Below are 21197 nucleotides of genomic sequence, written 5' to 3' on the forward strand. Positions count from 1 at the left end.
ATATATATATATATATATATATATATATATATATATATATTTCCAGACGTTACCAGATGTCCCCTGGAGAGGAAAATGTCCCTGGTTGAGGAACACTACCCTAAGGTATTTAGCTGTGCTTGACTCCCTCTAACAACAACAAAAATAAGAACAATTTAGCAAGACTTTACATATTAGGGATGATTATTTGCATTATTATTTTATCAAATGCTCTGCTTTACAGTTTGAATCTGACTGGATTTCAGGCCTTCTTTTTTACAAAGCAAATTAGCCTGAAAGTGACTTTCAGTATTGCAGTAACCTTTGCAGGACCACTCATTTCTATTCAATGCATAGCAATAGTAATTCACTTATTGGGAATCTGATGCACTGAGTCCTTTCAGAACTCATTGAACGTTAAGAAGCAGCCAACTGTGTCCATGAGAAGGCAGATAGTGTATTTTCAGAGACAGAATCAACCTCTGATTCTGACCAAAGTGGAACAGTAGTGCAGATAATTCAAAACATCAGGTAATCTGAAAGTAATTTATATTGGCTTATAAAGGCACTGACTTTATCTGATTACCTTCCTAATTGGCATTAGTAAATATTATTAGTTTGCATTTGCTAAGCAAATACTTGCTATGTGCACATGACAAACAAGTAAAATAAGAAATTCAGTTGATACTCTGGATTCATTTTAAAGACTACTCTTACTTGAAAACCCTATTCCTTCTGGATCAAGAGGTCCAGAGCAGAAGCTTTGGTGGCTGCCATTTGCAGAGGAAGGGATAAGAAGAGGGCAAAGATGATGGCTTTGACTTCACATTTTATATGCAGCCAATCCTCATTATTCCCTGTAGTTATGTTCTATATGGCTAGATACAGTAGCATACTAAGGAAAAAATTGTGAGATGTTTTGTTCTTGTTTGGCTTTAAAAAATTTGGCAAGGGAGAATTCAAAATAACAACCAACTATTTCTTAAAGGACATTCTGCTAGAGTTTGGTTAAACACATTATTTAAGATCCTTCGATTTTTCAAAATGGTGGCTAAATTTCATGAAGAAACTATGCTTATTTTTTTGTGTGTTCAATCCTGGACTAGGTCCTAGAATTGCGAAGACAAAGTTCAGTGCTTGCAATTGAGAAAGTCATCTTCTGGAGGGGAGATGAATACAGAAATACATAAATGCAGCCATGCACAATGACTTCTAAAAAAGGTGATTTCTGTAATCAACATTAATACCATTAAAAATTCTTTTCTCAGGTACATAAAGCCTGGCACCTAGATCATAGCAAATAAATGAATCAAACTAATGGGGTTTGTGTTATTAACATTAAATAATCCATTCAATTTGTGAGAAAATTAACAAGGAATGAATTAGTAGATTCTGCCAAAGTTGAACAAATTATTAAGCGTTGTCAAGCATTCTGCCCTTCCTCCAATTTTTGCATTATTTGGGGGCTGCTATACAGACTAACTTATAGTAAAAGAGGTGGCTAACTATAAATTTACTTCTCGAATTTGCATGAACAATATTGTAGCAAAATGAAGAGTATGCTAGGATGGTCTCTCTTTGGTTACTGGGGGCTATCAGAGCGTGTTTGAAAACTTACGGCAAACAGTTAAAACCACATCCTCCACTATACAAATATATTAATAAATAACTAAAAATAGTGAAAAATTAGTTTGAAATGGTCTAAAGAGTACTAACTCCATAATACTTTGTACCGAATCAAAGCTGCCAAGTTTATTTCTGATAAATCTTGTTTTAAAGCAGAAATAAACTTTGGTGTAGGTTCTGGTGATCTCCAGCACTGTGTCTATAGGTTGCTCTGCCTCTGTTTCAGTGGTGTGTATATCATTCTGCCTCATGTGGGCATACACTTTTGGGGAATGGAGGTTGCAACTCTATTATCTTCCCTGAACTGCTTAGAACTAGAGTGGGAAATACTGTGGAAGGAAACTACTTTTGTTTGTCTATAAAAGTGAATGGATCAAATGAGACTGATATTTGATTAGGTCAGTAATTTTTCCCAGCTCTCTTCTGAAGTGTGAGAGTGATTTTGATACACAGGGAACTAGAAAGGACATACGGCTTACCTTTTTCCTCTCCATTCCTTCATACATCTTACAAGCTTGAAATGCCCTTTCATCTACCACTTGAAATTACACTCTAAAGGGTGTGGGCATGGCTTATTGAAAGGAGTTCTTGAAAGCAGTGATGTAATAATGAATCCCTCCAAAAATATCCAGTTCAAATATAAATAATGAAAAAGTTTATAGTAGTGCTTTTTCAAAGTTTAGCATGCATCAGAATCACTGGGAGAGCTTGTTAGAACACAGATTTTGGGTCCCATTAGTAGAGATTCTGATTCAGAAGATCTAGGATGGAGTGGTAAATTCTGCATTTCTAAGTTAAGTACCGAGTGATGCTAATGCTATTGGACGATGGAGCACACTTTGAATGGGTTTAGGGTACAGAGGGAGTTTACTCAGTACCTGACTCCTGTTTTGGTTACTTCCTGGCCTTCCAGTACTGATAACTCTAACCATCAAAGAGCACAAGCTTCTTGTTCCAGTAGACTCACAATGCAATGAGAAACGTCCTGACTTTGATGCACATGTATACTAAAACTTCATGAGGAGGAATTACAGAAATTTTTGTCAAGATGCCAGTGCAGTTGATAAACCAAAGGGCAAAAGGCTTTCATTTCAACTTGAAAGCTGTCAACTTGTACAGTCTTTACAGCTAGTTGAATGAAGGAGAAAAATCCCCCAGTCAGAAAGTCAGCATTAACTTTGTAGGAAACTACTGCAGTCCTTCTCTAGAGAAATTTAAAGATATAACGTTTTCAATTAAATGTGAGTCTGTCATGCAATCCTGGGCTGATTTCTGACAAAGCTTCAGAGAAAATAAGCTTGAATCTGTGCAACTGTAGTCACGATTGGGTGTGTTTAGAAAAAAAACGAAAAACAAAACACTGGAGAAAAAAGTCCCATTTGAGATAAATACACTGGAAAATGATCCAGAAATTGGCAAAGGAAATACTCCAGAAGTGTTCAGGAAACAAAGCCAGAGAAAACAGAAAACATGATGGGGGCGGGGGAAGCCTGTTAGAAATGTGGCAGGGGAATAAAAATTAACAGCTTGCTATACTCACAGGTCTTTGCCTACATGCTGTAATGAGGATATTATCACTCTTCACTGGGGATTTTCAAGCCATGACTGAATGAGTTTTATATGCTCAGGCTTAGGCCACAGCCCTTTTTGGTTATTTGTGATTTAAAACCTCTGAGTATGTGCATTCTGCTTTCACACTTAGTCCTTTTAGATTTAAGCAGTATTTTACACATGCTCTGAGTTTCCACACCTCCCATGGTGTGTTGACACAGAAATGGAACTGAGTACCACAGTTAGAAAATGATGAGTGCTCAAGTCGCCAACAATGGTAACAACTCTAGTATAAATAATAATAGCTAACATTTGAGAGTTCTGACTCTTAAATGGATTTATGGATCTTAGGTGTATTGGTTCATTTAATCCTCACAAGCAACTCTTTGAGAAAGGTACTATTATTATTGATATCTCTATCAAGAAAGTGAAGCCCAGTGAGGTTAAGTAACTTGCTCAACATTAATCTGTAAGTAGAAGAGCTGGGATCTGAGATCCTGCGGTTCAGCGAGAACAATGCTGTAGTATTTGGAGCGATCCACCTGAACACAGCTAATATCAAATTGATTATTGCTCCACAGCTTTCTAGCAATTAACCAACATACCCCAAGGGAGTGTGCAAACTTCTAGTAACTCAACTGAAATTTTGAGAATGAAAACAAATCTATAAGAAGTGCTGCATGACATTCATAACAGCCTTCTCAAAGCAAGGGAAACAAGCTGCAAATGTTGAGATGAAGACTCACTACATAAACCACACCACAAGATACCATTTGTAGGTGACTAATTTCTCATGCAGAGGTATCACCCAGATTGGTCAGGTGAGAGAAACTGGAGATTGGGTTGATGTTTATAGCCAATTTAGGAATAAATTCTTCAAATCCATATGGAAACATGGTTGATTATAAATAAGAAATTTTTAAAGGAATAAAGAAATCCTCTATACTTTTCTGTACCATATGATCTTGGTTAAAAGACCATTTATTGGCTTTGAAATGTAAGTAAAGTGAAATAGCATAAATGACCAGGGTAAGATACCTCAATTCACTACCGCACCTTGGCATTATTCTCTCTGCACTGTCCCTCAAATCCATCATACTTTTTCATTCTCAATCTAATGTCTTTCATAGGCTACCAAAATGGATAATTCCAATATAGTTTTATCTGCCATTTGATCTCTCATCTCAAAAACTCTGCTATCGCTGTCACCTCCCTCACATTTACATGGTCTCCCTCCCACCAGCCTCCTCTGGGCTAGGTGGGAGGAGTCAAGTTTCCACCCGTGGTTTCATCAGTTTCTAGTGCCTCACTTCTGAGCATCCATTCCAAGCTGATCTTCCTGTGACTAGGCTGACGTTCTGACGTAGCCTATTGGCTCAACTGTCCTGAACAAGTGAGACTTAGAAGAAATTCACTTTGGTTTTCAGAACTTGGGACTCATTTGACTTTACTTATATAAGAGGCTGTAGAAAATGTGACCCAATTGTTTTGGGTTTTGAGGTAAATGCTCAGGTTCCCAGTAAAAACTAATCTCACTGTATTGTCCCTTTCAGACTCAGATAAAAAGTTCAGAGAAACATTTCTTTCTAGAAAATGACTAGTCTGCTGCCAGCTTCCTTTAGATGCAGCAAGAACAATGCTTTTAATTCTGCCTCCTAACTCTCTACATGAAGATCATTGAATAAGCAGACAGAAGAAAATGAAATTTTAGATATTATGGAAATGAAATGTTCAAATGACACAAATGACAATGGGCAATTTTCACATCACTCAATAAACTGAGGATTTATTCAGCCCTTATTTATTCGATGAGTTATTTTGAGTTTAACTTAAAAAAAAAAAAAAGTTGTGTGAAGGAGTAAGATTCTCACCCTTGCTTTTACAGGAGAGAATCTGCCCAACCAAAAAACTTTCAAGGGAAGAGACTGACTACTTCGATGGGAAAGGGACCATAAACCCACTGGGATTCCCTGCTGAGAAGTGAGAACACTGTTTTCTTTTGCCCCCAACAAAATAAACCCTTACAGAAGTAGTGTGAAAGCACTGGGATAATGCAGCCTCCTTTTACAAGAAATAACTTTCTTTTTAATATATCCCCTTGGGCACTGGGAAGGAAAATATTTTTGCCTCTTAACTACTGATTCACTGACCTGAGAACTGGGTCAAAATGAAAAAAAACAACCCACAATTCTGTCTTTAGTTTGCTTAAGAAAGAGTCTTTAAAAATTATATATTCTTTTTTATATAGAAAATTATGTATTCTTTTTTATAGAAAAGAGACATATGCTTGAATCACAGAGATGAAGTGCTGACGGATGTGCTTTAGTTTATGACTTTGGTTATGTTTTTCATGTTAATTGCAATTTCAATAAATATTTGTAGACTGAAAATGTCTAATATCTTCCCTTTTTCAAAAATTTCTTCTAATTTTTTTTGTCTGTCTCTTCTTTCTTGGGTTTTTCTTTATTATCTCCACTTTTCTTGGCTAGGGAGGACCTTAATCTAGTGTTTTCTGGAATGTCAGTTTTTTAAGAAAAATGCAGTATTTCATATAATTTATTTAGAGTAATTTAAAATATCTGATGTTGCACATGACTTAGTAATACGTTGATGACATGACTCTCAATATTTGGCTGTTATTTTCTGTCTTTTTAAAGGTGGGGAATTTTATTGCTCGGAAAGATGGGGCTTTTCTAGTTAAACCTGGTTGAACCTTTCCTAGTTCTTGTTTATCCCCTGGGTATTCAAATATATTACAACAGGGAAAATTCCTTTATTCTTAATGCCTGCATTTGTAGTTCCAACTGCAATTTACTTTAATAGTCTTTTGGATAGGAAAAGATCCTCAAGAAATTAGACTTCTATGATAGCATTTATGACAGAATATGCATTTTCAAGATAAGGTACAATACAAAGTTTAAGACCTGTATCTCTCTTGGAAATAGTAAATAAGCATTTTCAATAATGAATAACATACAAGATATATCTACTTGAGAGTTCTTTCCTACCCTTTTCTTGAACTAATTTTGCCTGCCTAGAGAAAGCAGTCCTGTGTTGTATGTGGAGGATTAGATAAGAGATGTACCAAAACCTCACTGGAAAACAAAGACTGTTCAAATAGAGAAAGTACTAACAACAAATGTCCTAGTTTTTTTCCTTTGGGCCAGTTGTATGCTTCACAATTTACAAACGTCAATTAATTTTTGTCGTTGTGGTCTTTGGTTTTTAGCCTATGCATTTATATGTATTTGGTGAAAGGCACATGTTTCCAGATTTTGTCCTGTGAAAGAAAACAGACATTTGGAAATGTGGAAGAGGGCGAAGTGTGCTCACACACGCCCCGTTTTCCACTGTAAGTGGGCTGTGATTGGTGGCTTATTCTCATTTGAATCTTAGAGGAAAGGAGACTTCTCATTCAGGCACACAGAGCAAAATCAGACTTTTTGCTCCTCTGTTTTCCACTAAAAAAGAGACATACACACACTTTGAAATAGGTAGATAAATGACTGAGTCTCACATATATAGTTGCAAGACATAGGCAGCTGTTTCCATGTGAGGCTGGGCATATTCCTAGGGATTGTGAAGAGAATGTCATAAACAGATATTTCCCGCAAATGATATGAATTTAGTTCTGCCTGAAGACTAAAATTTGAGTTTGGGGTGTTCAATAAACACTTGATTGATTGGATGAAGTTCTACCTTTCAAGAGTTTTATAGTTTTTTCCTAGGAAGTTTACTCTTGCATAGCTAAAAAAAAAAAAAAAAAAAAAAAAACCCAAGTCTGTTAGGTTAAAAAGATATCGATTAGGAGAACCCGGGGTTAGTCATGCCATAAAGATAAACTTCTTTTCAGTTTTTCAAACTTCTGTCACTTTGAGAATGCCTAATGTGAGACAGCCACCCTCCCATCTCCATATCCAGAAGAAAGCTTCCTATTAATTTCTCTGACTCCCCTGTGCTCACATTCTCCCAGGGAATCAGCTGCTTTGTGGCTAAGCCAGGTCCCTAGATACCTGCTTACAGGCTATATTAAAGGTTTCGAGGCAATAGGGGAGCTGGAAGGCAGAGCCGAGCTGGCTGCTTGGTGGCTAGGAGGCAGCCTGTGTGCTGTGACTGCCCGAGTACCTAGGAATGTCTGTCCCTAAAGTACCTATGAAAGTGAAAACATCCGCCAATGATAACTTACCTGTCTAAGAAAACGAACAGAGTAACAGATTGGTTGGGAAAGTCATGTGCAGAGACCTAGGGAGCTAGCCACAGGGCAAGGGTTAGCAGTAACCTTGTGAGCAATCGTTTGCAATATCACGCTCTTGGGAATTTTTAAAAGCTTTATGCTTCTTTGGGACTCTGGGACAACCCCTTGGAAGTAAGAGCAGTTTCTACTACTCTCATTTGATGGATAAGGTTAAATGGCTTCTACAATTTAATAGTGAACTCAGAAAAAGTCCTGAATGTATACTATTTCAGGAGGATAACAGGTTTAGTATGATCTCATAATGGATGAAAAGCGCCCATTACCCTACATCCAGAGGGTGGGCTGGAGGCATAACATGTGGGTGTGAGACCCCGCACAAGAGAGATGGGAGAGAGTCTATTCAAGAATTACAAGACCTCTGCTCCCAGGTTGGTGGGCTGATTATTCAATAACTAAAGTGCCATTTCCTGGCCTACTTTGTACAGATAGTAACTTTCTCAGGGTTTTCATATTTAATGGGAAATGGGATGCTCCAAATTTGAGTTTTGCTGGGATATTCTTGGTTAATGGCTTCTACACCTGTTTTAATCTTAGTGGGAGTCAGCTTCCCTAATGAAATGGAGTATGCTTGTCTAATTATGAAGAACGATTACTTTGAAATGGCTGAGCCAATATCTTTAAGAACAATCTTCCTAAGGAAAGAAATCAAGATAATCAAGAGCACCATGTGGTACAGAGGAGAGAGGATGGGCTTCTGCATGGGACAGGTCTGGGTGTGAATCTATCTATCTAACGATCCACGGTGTGTAGGACAACTATCTACGTCTAACTATCCATGGTGTGTAGGACACGTGCCTTCACTGAGCCTCCATTTACTCAGTTAATAATGGGGGGAGGAGGGGAAGATGGCGATAGAGTAAGACGCGGAGATCACCTTCCTCCCCACAGATACAACAGAAATACATCTACACGTGGAACAACTCCTACAGAACACCTACTGAACGCTGGCAGAAGACCTCAGACCTCCCAAAAGGCAAGAAAGTCCCCAAGTACCTGGGTAGGGCAAAAGAAAAAAGAATAAACAGAGACAAAAGAATAGGGATGGGACCTGCACCAGTGGGAGGGAGCTGTGAAGGAGGAAAGGTTTCCACACACTAGAAGCCCCTTCACGGGCGGACACTGCAGGTGGCGGAGGGGGGCAGCTTCGGGGCCGCGGAAGAGAGCGCAGCAACAGGGGTGCGGAGGGCAAAGCGGGGAGAGTCCCGCACAGAGGATGGGTGCCAACCGGCACACACCAGCCCGAGAGGCTTGTCTGCTCACCCGCCGGGGCGGGCGGGGCTGCAAGCTGAGGCTCAGGCTTTGGTCGGAGCGCAGGGAGAGGACTGGGGTTGGCGGCGTGAACACAGCCTGCAGGGGGTTAGTGCACCACGGCTAGCCGGAAGGGAGTCCGGGGAAAAGTCTGGACCTGCAGAAGAGGCAAGAGACTTTTTCTTCCCTCTTTGTTTCCTGGTGCTCGAGGAGAGGGGATTAAGACCGCTGCTTAAAGGAGCTCCAAAGATGGGCGCGAGCTGCGGCTAAAAGCACGGACCTCAGAGACGGGCATGAGACGCTAAGGCTGCTGCTGCCGCCGCCAAGAAGACTGTGTGCGAGCACAGGTCACTATCCACACCTCCCCTCCCGGGAGCCAGTGCAGCCCGCCACTGCCAGGGTCCCGGGATCCAGGGACAACTTCCCCAGGAGAACGCACGGTGCGCCTCAGGCTGGTGCAACGTCACGCCGGCCTCTGCCGCCGCAGGCTCAACCCGCACTCTGTGCCCCTCCCTCCCCCCAGCCTGAGTGAGCCAGAGCCCCTGAATCAGCGGCTCCTTTAACCCTGTCCTGTCTGAGCGAAGAACAGACGCCCTCAGGTGACCTACATGCAGGGGCGGGGCCAAATCCAAAGCTGAGCCCCTGGGAGCTGTGAGAACAAAGAGAAAGGGAAATCTCTCCCAGCAGCCTCAGAAGCAGCGGATTAAAGCTCCACAATCAATTTGATGTACCTGCATCTGTGGAATACCTGAATAGACAACGAATCATCCCAAATTGAGGAGGTGGACTTTGAGAGCAAGATTTACGATTTTTTCCTCTTTTCCTCTTTTTGTGTGTATGTGTATGCTTCTGTGTGAGATTTTGTCTGTATAGCTTTGCTGTCTCCATTTGTCCTAGGGTTCTATCCGTCTGTTTTTTTGTTTTTAATTTTTTTTCTTAATAATTAATTTTAATAACTATTTTATTTTACTTTATATTCTTTCTTTCTTTCTTTTTCTTTCTTTCCTTTATTCCCTCCTTTAGACAACGAATCATCCCAAATTGAGGAGGTGGACTTTGAGAGCAAGATTTATGACTTTTTCCTCTTTTTGTGAGTGTGTATGTGTATGCTTCTGTGTGAGATTTTGTCTGTATAGCTTTGCTTCCACCATTTGTCCTAAGGTTCTATCTGTCCGTTTTTTTGTTTTTGTTTTTTTTATTTTTTCTTAATAATTATTTTTAATTTAATAACTTTATTATATTTTACTTTATCTTCCTTCTTTCTTTTTCCCTTCCTTCCCTCCTTTCTTCCTTCCTTCCTTCCTCCCACCATCCCTCCCTCCCTCCCTCCTTTCTTTCTTTCCTTCTTTCTTTCTTTCTTCCTTCCTTTCTTTCTTCCTACTTCTACTAATTCTTTCTCTCTACTTTTTCTCCCTTTTATTCTGAGCCGTGTGGATGAAAGGCTCTTGGTGCTGCAGCCAGGTGTCAATGCTGTGCCTTTGAGGTGGGAGAACCAACTTCAAGACACAGGTCAACAACAGACCTCCCAGCTCCACATAATATCAAACGGCAAAAATCTCCCAGAGATCTCCATCTCAACACCAGCACCCAGCTTCACACAACGACCAGAAAGCTACAGTGCTGGACATCCTATGCCAAACAACTAGCAAGACAGGAACACAACCCCACCCATTAGCAGAGAGGCTGCCCAAAATCGTAATAAGTCCACAAACACCCCAAAACACACCACCAGACGTGGATCTGCCCCCCAGAGAGAAAAGATCCAGCCTCATCCACCAGAACACAGGCACTAGTCCCCTCCACCAGGAAGCCTACACAACCCACTGAACCAACCTTAGCCACTGGGGACAGACACCAAAATCAACGGGAACTATGAACCTGCAGCGTGCAAAAAGGAGACCCCAAACACAGTAAGATAAGCAAAATGAGAAGACAGAAAAACACACAGCAGATGAAGGAGCAAGATAAAAACCTACCTAACAAATGAAGAGGAAATAGGCAGTCTACCTGACAAAGAATTCAGAATAATGATAGTAAAGATGATCCAAAATCTTGGAAACAGAATAGACAAAATGCAAGAAATATTTAACAAGGACCTAGAAGAACTAAAGATGAAACAAACAACGACAAACAACACAATAAATGAAATGAAAAATACTCTAGATGGGATCAATGGCAGAATAACTGAGACAGAAGAACGGATAAGTGACCTGGAAGATAAAATAGTGGAAATAACTACTGCACAGCAGAATAAAGAAAAAAGAATGAAAAGAACTGAGGACAGTCTCAGAGACCTCTGGGACAACATTAAATGCACCAACATTCGAATTATAGGGGTTCCAGAAGAAGAAGAGAAAAAGAAAGGGACTGAGAAAATATTTGAAGAGATTATAGTTGAAAACTTCCCAAATATGGGAAAGGAAATAGTTAATCAAGTCTAGGAAGCACAGAGAGTCCCATACAGGATAAATCCAAGGAGAAACATGGCAAGACACATATTAATCAAACTGTCAAAAATTAAATACAAAGAAAACATATTAAAAGCAGCAAGGGAAAAACAACAAATAACACACAAGGGAATCCCCATAAGGTTAACAGCTGATCTTTCAGCACAAACTCTGCAAGCCAGAAGGGACTGGCAGGACATATTTAAAGTGATGAAGGAGAAAAACCTGCAACCAAGATTACTCTACCCAGCAAGGATCTCATTCAGATTTGATGGAGAAATTAAAACCTTTACAGACAAGCAAAAGTTGAGAGACTTCAGCACCACCAAACCAGCTTTACAACAAATGCTAAAGGAACTTCTCTAGGGAAGAAACACAAGAGAAGGAAAAGACCTACAATAATGAACCCAAAACAATTTAGAAAATGGGAATATGAACATACATATCGATAATTACCATTAAATGTAAATGGACTAAATGCTCCCACCAAAAGACACAGATTGGCTGAATGGATACGAAAACAAGACCCATATATATGCTGTCTACGACAGACGCACTTCACACCTAGAACACATACAGACTGAAAGTAAGGGGATGAAATAAGATATTCCATGCAAACAGAAACCAAAAGAAAGCTGGAGTAGCAATTCTCATATCAGACAAAATAGACTTTAAAATAAAGACTATTAAAGAGACAAAGAAGGACACTACATAATGATCAAGGGATAGATCCAAGAAGAAGATATAACAATTGTAAATATTTATGCACCCAACATAGGAGCACCTTAATACATAAGGCAAATACTAACAGCCATAAAAGGGGAAATCGACAGTAACACATTCATAGTAGGGGATTTTAACACCCCACTTTCACCAATGGACAGATCATCCAAAATGAAAATAAATAAGGAAACACAAGCTTTAAATGTTACATTAAACAAGATGGACTTAATTGATATTTATAGGACACTCCATCCAAAAACAACCAAATACACATTTTTCTCAAGTGCTCATGGAACATTCGCCAGGATAGATCATATCTTGGGTCACAAATCAAGCCTTGGTAAATTTAAGAAAATTGAAATTGTATCAAGTATCTTTTCCGACCACAATGCTATGAGACTAGATATCAATTACAGGAAAAGATCTGTAAAAAGTACAAACACATGGAGGCTAAACAATACACTACTTAATAACAAAGTGATCACTGAGGAAATCAAAAAATACCTAGAAACAAATGACAATGGAGACACGACGACCAAAAACCTATGGGATGCAGCAAAAGCAGTTCTAAGAGGGAAGTTTATAGCAATACAAGCCCACCTTAAGAAACAGGAAACATCTCAACCAAACAACCTAACCTTGCACCTAAAGCAATTAGAGAAAGAACAAAAAAACCCCAAAATTAGCAAAAGGAAAGAAATCATAAAAATCAGATCAGAAATAAATGAAAAAGAAATGAAGGAAATGATAGCAAAGATCAATAAAACTAAAAGCTGGTTCTTTGAGAAGATAAACAAAATAGATAAACCATTAGCCAGACTCATCAAAAAAAAAACAAGGGAGAAGACTCAAATCAATAGAATTAGAAATGAAAAAGGAGAAGTAACAACTGACACTGCAGAAATACAAAAGATCATGAGAGATTACTACAGGCAACTGTATGCCAATAAAATGGACAATCTGGAAGAAATGGAAAAATTCTTAGAAATGCACAACCTACCAAGACTGAATCAGGAAGAAATAGAAAATAGGAACAGACCAATCACAAGCACTGAAACTGAAACTGTCATTAAAAATCTTCCAACAAACAAAAGCCCAGGACCAGATGGCTTCACAGGCGAATTCTATCGAACATTTAGAGAAGAGCTAACACCTATCCTTCTCAAACTCTTCCAAAACATAGCAGAGGGAGGAACACTCCCAAATTCCTTCTACGAGGCCACCATCACCTTGATACCAAAACAGGACAAGGATGTCACAAAGAAAGAAAACTACAGGCCAATATCACTGATGAACATAGATGCAAAAATCCTCAACAAAATACTAGCAAACAGAATCCAATAGCACATTAAAAGGATCATACACCATGATCAAGTGGGGTTTATTCCAGGAATGCAAGGATTCTTCAATATATGCAAATCAATCAATGTGACAGACCATATTAACAAATTGAAGGAGAAAAAACATATGATCATCTCAATAGATGCAGAGAAAGCTTTTGACAAAATTCATCACCCATTTATGATAAAAACTCTGCAGAAAGTAGGCATAGAGGGAACTTTCTGCAACATAATAAAGGCCATATATGACAAACCCACAGCCAACATCATCCTCAATGGTGAAAAACTGAAACCATTTCCACTAAGATCAGGAACAAGACAAGGTTGCCCACTCTCACCGCTCTTATTCAATATAGTTTTGGAAGTTTTAGCCACAGCAATCAGAGAAGAAAAGGAAATAAAAGGAATCCAAATCGGAAAAGAAGAAGTAAAGCTGTCACTGTTTGCAGATGACATGATACTATACATAGAGAATCCTAAAGATGCTACCAGAAAGCTACTAGAGCTCATCAATGAATTTGGTAAAGTAGCAGGATACAAAATTAATGCGCAGAAACCTCTGGCACTCCTATACACTAATGATGAAAAATCTGAAAGTGAAATCAAGAAAACACTCCCATTTACCACTGCAACAAAAAGAATAAACTATCTAGGAATATACCTACCTAAGGAGACAAAAGACCTGTATGCAGAAAATTATAAGACACTGATGAAAGAAATTAAAGATGATACAAAAAGATGGAGAGATATACCATGTTCTTGGATTGGAAGAATCAACATTGTGAAAATGACTCTACTACCCAAAGCAATCTACAGATTCAATGCAATCTCTATCAAACTACCACTGGCATTTTTCACAGAACTAGAACAAAAAATTTCACAATTTGTATGGAAACACAAAGGACCCCGAATAGCCAAAGCAATCTTGAGAATGAAAAACGGAGCTGGAGGAATCAGGCTCCCTGACTTCAGACTATACTACAAAGCTACAGTAATCAAGACAGTATGGTACTGGCACAAAAACAGAAAGATGGATCAATGGAACAGGATAGAAAGCCCAGAGATAAACCCACGCACATATGGTCACCTTATCTTTGATAAAGGAGGCAAGAATGTACAGTGGAGAAGGGACAGCCTCTTCAACAAGTGGTGCTGGGAAAACTGGACAGGTACATGTAAAAGTATGAGATTAGATCACTCCCTAACACCATACACAAAAATAAGCTCAAAATGGATTAAAGACCTAAATGTAAGGCCAGAAACTATCAAACTTTTAGAGGAAAACATAGGCAGAACACTCTATGACATAAATCACAGCAAGATCCTTTTTGACCCACCTCCTAGAGAAATGGAAATAAAAACAAAAATAAACAAATGGGACCTAATGAAACTTCAAAGATTTTGCATAGCAAAGGAAACCATAAACAAGACCAAAAGACAACCCTCAGAATGGGAGAAAATATTTGCAAATGAAGCAACTGACAAAGGATTAATTTCCAAAATTTACAAGCAGCTCATGCAGCTCAATAACAAAAAAACAAACAACCCAATCCAAAAATGGGCAGAAGCCCTAAATAGACATTTCTCCAAAGAAGATATACAGACTGCCAACAAACACATGAAAGAATGCTCAACATCATTAATCACTAGAGAAATGCAAATCAAAACTACAATGAGATATCATCTCACACCAGTCAGAATTGCCATCATTAAATCTTGAAACAATAAATGCTGGAGAGGGTGTGGAGAAAAGGGAACACTCTTGCACTGCTGGTGGGAATGTGAATTGATTGGTACAGCCACTATGGAGAACAGTATGGAGATTCCTTAAAAAACTACAAATAGAACTACCATATGATGCAGCTACTGGGCATATACCCTGAGAAAACCATAATTCAAAAAGAGTCATGTACCAAAATGTTCATTGCAGCTCTATTTACAATAGCCTGGAGATGGAAACAACCTAAGTGTCCATCTTCGGATAAATGGATGAAGAAGATGTGGCACATACATACAATGGAATATTACTCAGCCATAAAAAGAAACGAAATTGAGTTATTTGTAATGAGGTGGATAGACCTAGAGTGTGTCATACAGAGTGAAGTAAGTCAGAAAGAGAAAGACAAATACCGTATGCTAACACATATATATGGAATTTAAGGGGAAAAATGTCATGAAGATCCTAGGGCTAAGACAGGAATAAAGACACAGACCTACTGGAGAACGGACTTGAGGATATCGGGAGGGGGAAGGGTGAGCTGTGACAAAGCGAGAGAGAGGCATGGACATATATACACTACCAAACGTAAGGTAGATAGCTAGTGGGAAGCAGCCGCATAGCACAGGGAGTTCAGCTTGGTGCTTTGTGACCGCCCGGAGGGGTGGGATAGGGAGGGTGGGAGGGAGGGAGATGCAAAAGGGAAGAGATATGGCAACATATGTATATGTATAACTGATTCACTTTGTTATAAAGCAGAAACTAACACACCATTGTAAAGCAATTATACCCCAATAAAGACGTTAAAAAAAAAGAAAATAGAAGATAAAAAAATAATAATAATGGGGAGATGGCAGGACACGAATAAAGATGCAGATGCAGAGGATGTACTTGGGACACGGGGAGGGGGAAGGGTAAGCTGGGACGAAGTGAGAGAGTGGCAGGGACATATATACACTACCAAATGTAAGATAGATAGCTAGTGGGAAGCAGCCGCATAGCACAGGGAGATCAGCTCGGTGCTTTGTGACCACCTAGAGGGGTGGGATAGGGAGGGTGTGAGGGAGACGCAAGAGGGAGGGGATATGGGGATATATGTATATGTGTAGCTGATTCACTTTGTTATAAAGCAGAAACTAACACACCATTGTAAAGCAATTATACTCCAATAAAGATGTTAAAAAAATAATGGGGAGAATATCCATCCTTCGCTGGGGTCTTGTGAGGATTAAGTGAAATGAGATTACTTTTATTAAAATCAGTTGACATGAAAGACGAAAACTCATCAAGGTAAACCCATTCTGCACCTAAGACAGGAACCTGTCTCAATAACAGATGCCATGGTTTTAAAAGATGGATCACAATGCCTTTCTGGATGTATTCACACTGCAAAAATTATTAGCACTGTGGATCCATTAGAAGCCAAATTAAGCTGCTTTCCCATGCCATGCCACTGTCACGCAGGATGCACGCCCTGGGCAGATTTCACGCATTTTTGTCATTGGGTTGGCAGAGCTGTCAAATGCCAGTTTTGAAAGATGAGGCTATCTACAGATGCTTGCATAACACAGTTAAGCAGAGAAACAAAAATGAAAATATCCCTTGGCCATTCATTGTGTGCTGGATAACTTCTGTTTGTGCTTTCAAATGCACTCTCTACCCAGCTCCTGGGCCTGGAGAAGTTGCTTTGCACATCTCCTTCAGGGCTTCCTCGCCCTCTGGTTTCTGGTTGAGCTCAGTTAATGGGGGCCATTAGCAGAGACTGGGAGATGACAGTGCCTGAACTAGGGACATTTAAATCTTTTTCTAAGTCATGCAAACATAGAACATGATAAAATTTATATGAATCACTAGAGTAAATGCATAGCTACTTGCAGCTGAAGTGACTGGCCCAAGACCAGCTCGGCACCAGAATGCTGAGGGATTAATACTTATGCACACCTGTAACCCATTAGTGACACACTGGGGCCACTGCAAAGCACTGCTTTAGTACACCTAGTATATGTGCTCAGTGAACTTCCCATAGATGTTAATAAATTATTGATTAGTCATGAAAATTCATTATTTACGGTATGATTCTTATTGGGCTATAACTTTATCATTCCCAGCCCTTTACTATAGCATATAACCATTACTTCCAATAATTACACAGAAATGATGTGCCTTGTTAAATGCAAAACTCAATTGTAAAGTATTATTACATATATAAACAGCTGCTTAAGACAATGACACCATATTCACTATTTATACTTATTATATCCTTGAAAATAAAATTAAAAACAAATCATGTAGTGCTTACCGGATCCCTTTTCACGAGCTCTCCGTTGGGCACAACTTCAACCAGGTGGATGATGATAATGATAGAATTCAGAACGTAAGTCAGAAACATGTTCTTGTGCAGAGTCACCCTTTGGCACTTAAGGCTCCTGGAAGGAAAAAGTAACAGAAAGCATTAATCAGTGTCAAAATGTTGACGTACCTGGAAAAAAAAACCCACTTTGTAAATATTTTTAATATTTTCTTTAGCAACAGAGGAAAGAACATATAGAAATAAGTGAAGCTGTTTTCATCTTTAAGACTCATTACTACCTTTCTGCCTGATTTTTACAGACAGTTTTCCGGTAGCTCATAGTTTTCAGTCCTCAGGGTGACTTCCTACAATAACTAAAAGAGTGAGTGATAAAAATCACTTTCAATGATAACAAATGTCATAAAATTAATTAAGAGAAGGACTTTTACAAGAGAAACTATTAGGGTTTGGAATTGTGCTTCAGATGAAATGTCGACTCTCTATTGATGTAACCCGGCAGAAATTGAGTGGCAAATGGGATAACAGAGCCTGAAGTCAGAAACAAGGCTGCCTGACAGCCTGACTGAATCCATGTCCTTGGCCCATCACATACACAGATTTTATTAATTCTCCTGTCATCCTTTTCTTTCACCATTTCTTTTAATACCTTCTTATTTCTTGTATTCTAACTGGAAATCAACCCTATGGCTCCTTCTTTCCATGTCCTCCTGATGGTGGAGCTCAGACACAGGCAGAGAATTCTAACTAGTCTCAAATCTGATCTCGTGCTGAGGCACAGTGTGGTTTGGACCTGGGACCTATCCAAATGCACTGCTTGTTGGAACAGTCATGCCCCACCTCTGGCGTACTAAACGGTTTGCTGCATTTTTCATTCCTTTCTCCTCCACTTCATAAATTTGTACTTGTGTACTTGTGTGAATGTTCATCTAAATAAACATCAGTTTGAATATCCTACTTCACTTTTTTTTTTTTTTTTTGCGGTACGCGGGCCTCTCACTGCTGTGGCCTCTCCCGCTGCGGAGCACAGGCTCCGGACGCGCAGGCTCAGCGGCCATGGCTCACGGGCCCAGCCGCTCCGCGGCATGTGGGATCTTCCCGGACTGGGGCACGAACCCGTGTCCCCTGCAACGGCAGGCGGACTCTTAACCACTGCGCCACCAGGGAAGCCCCTCCTATTTCACTTTTTGATGCAAATGTAGACAGCCTGCAGGACGGCTATAACAAAATTGGAGTGATTATCCTAGATGAATTAAAATCTCGTGTTTACCATATTTGATCCAGTCAAAAAATATTTAGCATAATGTGAGAAATTTAACGTTAACATTCAGTTAATGATGCCAACGAGTGATCATAGTAACTACTCCTAAAAAATCTTCATGGAATAAAGCTAGAATCCCAGGCATTTTGACAAGAAAATTCTGGGGAAAAATGGGTCATGAAAATGCCTTCCTATATTTTCAAATCAAAGGAAAAATGAGTTGTCAATTATCTGTAGTAAAAAGTAACTTTAAGCAATAAGGGCAACTGTTAGAGCATATTTTGATTATTGTAGCTACCTTTTTCAACTCTTCAGGAAGCACAAGTATTAGTAAATAGTTAATACAGAATATTTTAAAATCCTCAACTTGTTGAGCAGGAGTAGAATGCAGTAGGCAGCCAATGGTAAAGATGGGGTTTAGAGGAGAACTTTCTCTCCCTCTCTCTCTTTTTCTCACACACACTACCATGTGCTACTTTATGTAGCAGCAGAAAATTTTGTTAAATAAACTGAACCTAGTTGGTTTTTTAACAGTACTATAGAAAGTAGGATGCAGGGGGCTTCCCCGGTGGTGCAGTGGTTGAGAGTCCGCCTGCCGATGCGGGGGACACGGGTTCGTGCCCCAGTCCGGGAGGGTCCCACATGCCGCAGAGCGGCTGGGCCCGTGAGCCATGGCCGTTGAGCCTGCGCGTCCGGAGCCTGTGCTCCGCAACGGAAGAGGCTACAATAGTGAGAGGCTTGCGTACCGGGGGAAAAAAAAAAAAAAAAAAGTAGGATACAAATTTAAGGCTTTAAAAAGAAAAAAATATTTATGTAAAACATCACGCCCATTTATACTGCATAAACTCTTCCCATAAAGTAACTGTTAAACATCTGACCTGCCCTTTTTCATACAGTCGTAATAGCATTTTATAATTCTTCTCACTGGGAGGCAAATATCTGTGTTCTCATTATTGGATTCAGCCTGGCTTAAACCAACGACAGTTGACATTATGCATAACTAAGGAGTATGGATGAATGCATCATTCAGCATTGTTATTCTCATGCCTGATTTTCTTTGGATTGGGTAGGGTTCAATAATCTGTCAATGGATATTAGTTTACAGAACTGGTTAATGTTCAGTCTCCTGTGTAAACCAGAACTGCCCTAAATAAAATATACTTCCTCCACCTCCAGCTTACTCTTGGGTCCTTGTATCCCTGTTTTTTTTTCTTCTTAACACTTACTGCCTCCTGACATATCGTATATTTGTTTACTGCCTGTTATTTTCTCTTACTAGAATGGAAATGCTAAAGGAATTTGTTTTGTGTACCTAGCACAGCTTCTGACACACAGTAGGGCTTAATACTCTCTTTTTGCATTAAAAATCTTTATATAATAGCAATTTTCTTTGAGCCGTGACCACTAAACAGTTTTTCCAGTACAGAGAATTACATTAAATGCTAGATGATCTCGTATTTCATACTTTGTATCATACTGAACATTTGCCAGATTCTTAATATTGGACATTATCCTGTTGTTCAACATTACGTAAAACCTATATACAGTACTGTGTTATGTACACAATGAGAAAGTGATGGTTTAAAGCTGGATAAACTGTCAGGTTCCAAAGGAAGAATATGACTAATATATGAGTCTGCTTCTTGAAGATTTCAATATAATTTCCCCTTATTGAGTTTTAAAATTTTTACTACACTTACTTGATGACATTTACACTCAGCTTTTTGAAGCAAGTTAAAGGTACTTTATTAAAATTCTTTCAATAATCCAACACATATTACTGTGTATCCAACTCTGATTCAAACCCTCTTTTAGAGGCTAGGGATACATGGGTAAACAAAACAGACAGCTTCTGCTTTCTGGGACCTTATACATTACATAATTATTTACTATTATAATAAATGTTCTGAAAGAGGTATAGGATGCTGAAGAGGACTAACTGAACTTAAGAAATTATGTGTTTAATTGTTCTCAATACAAATATCCTGTTGCCTGAATGAACATGAGAGAAGCGGACATTTTCCTGTCAGACCTGAAATGTCTTTAGTAGAAATGGCATGAAATAGAAAGAGCTCTACTTTATTCCTCTTGATAAAAACAAAAAACAAAAAAACCACAGGTATTTAGATGGAGAGGATGTTGCTTACTCTGAGTGACAGGGAACTATAAGTGCTATAGATTCTCCAAGAGTGGGAGGATAAGACAATATAATCTACTCCTGTCTTGGCCCAATCAAGGTGTCATTCACATGTGAGGATAATGATTTACTTTCATATGAATCTCAAGATGTCACACTTTAAAGTTAAAGCTAAATGTCATATTTATGATTTTAATTTACCTGGTATAAATCTTTCACATTGAAAACTTTGTTTCAAGTTATTGGTATCCCATGCGTGTATACGTGTGCTTGTGGGATCTTGAAGTTGTATGAGAAGGTGCTTAATATTTGCCTTGAGTCTTGCAGATTGTATAGATCAGTTTGATATCACAGGACAAAACACAACTTTAAGTTTTCCTTTACTTAGGTATCATACCTTGTTCATGATGGACAAGAGGAGTGAGGGAAGGAGGGAATGTGAAATGGATTGCATTAAAACTCCTAGAAAAATTCAGAACAGTATGTTATACATCTTTCCTGTCTGACAAGGACTTTATATCTTTGGATTTAGCACAAAATCTTTATCCTTAAGGAACTCCCTTTCAATCATAACTCTTGCTTCTTTTCCTATTACTACTGTTCTA

At 39.0% G+C, this 21197-nt stretch overlaps 1 protein-coding gene and 1 long non-coding RNA gene across 2 annotated transcripts in view; one reads left to right on the forward strand and one right to left on the reverse strand.

The window, feature by feature from the left end:
* Nucleotides 1-5507, forward strand: part of LOC113618374 (uncharacterized) — a 24029-nt gene extending 18522 nt beyond the window's left edge. Inside the window, exons 2-3 of the long non-coding RNA XR_003431991.1 lie at nt 5042-5136; nt 5429-5507. This is a non-coding gene — a long non-coding RNA (uncharacterized LOC113618374). The remainder of the gene's footprint in view (nt 1-5041; nt 5137-5428) is intronic.
* The window catches only part of CALCR (calcitonin receptor), a 148874-nt gene that overhangs the window by 20197 nt on the left and 107480 nt on the right, over nt 1-21197 (reverse strand). The window contains exon 8 of the mRNA XM_027102471.1: nt 17186-17312. Coding sequence (XP_026958272.1) covers nt 17186-17312 — 127 coding nt within the window. The remainder of the gene's footprint in view (nt 1-17185; nt 17313-21197) is intronic.

The sequence above is a fragment of the Aethalodelphis obliquidens genome, unplaced genomic scaffold, assembly GCF_003676395.1.
Source record: "Aethalodelphis obliquidens isolate GAN/ISIS:26980383/991018 unplaced genomic scaffold, ASM367639v1 scaffold5, whole genome shotgun sequence".
Taxonomy (NCBI): Eukaryota; Metazoa; Chordata; class Mammalia; order Artiodactyla; family Delphinidae; genus Aethalodelphis; species Aethalodelphis obliquidens.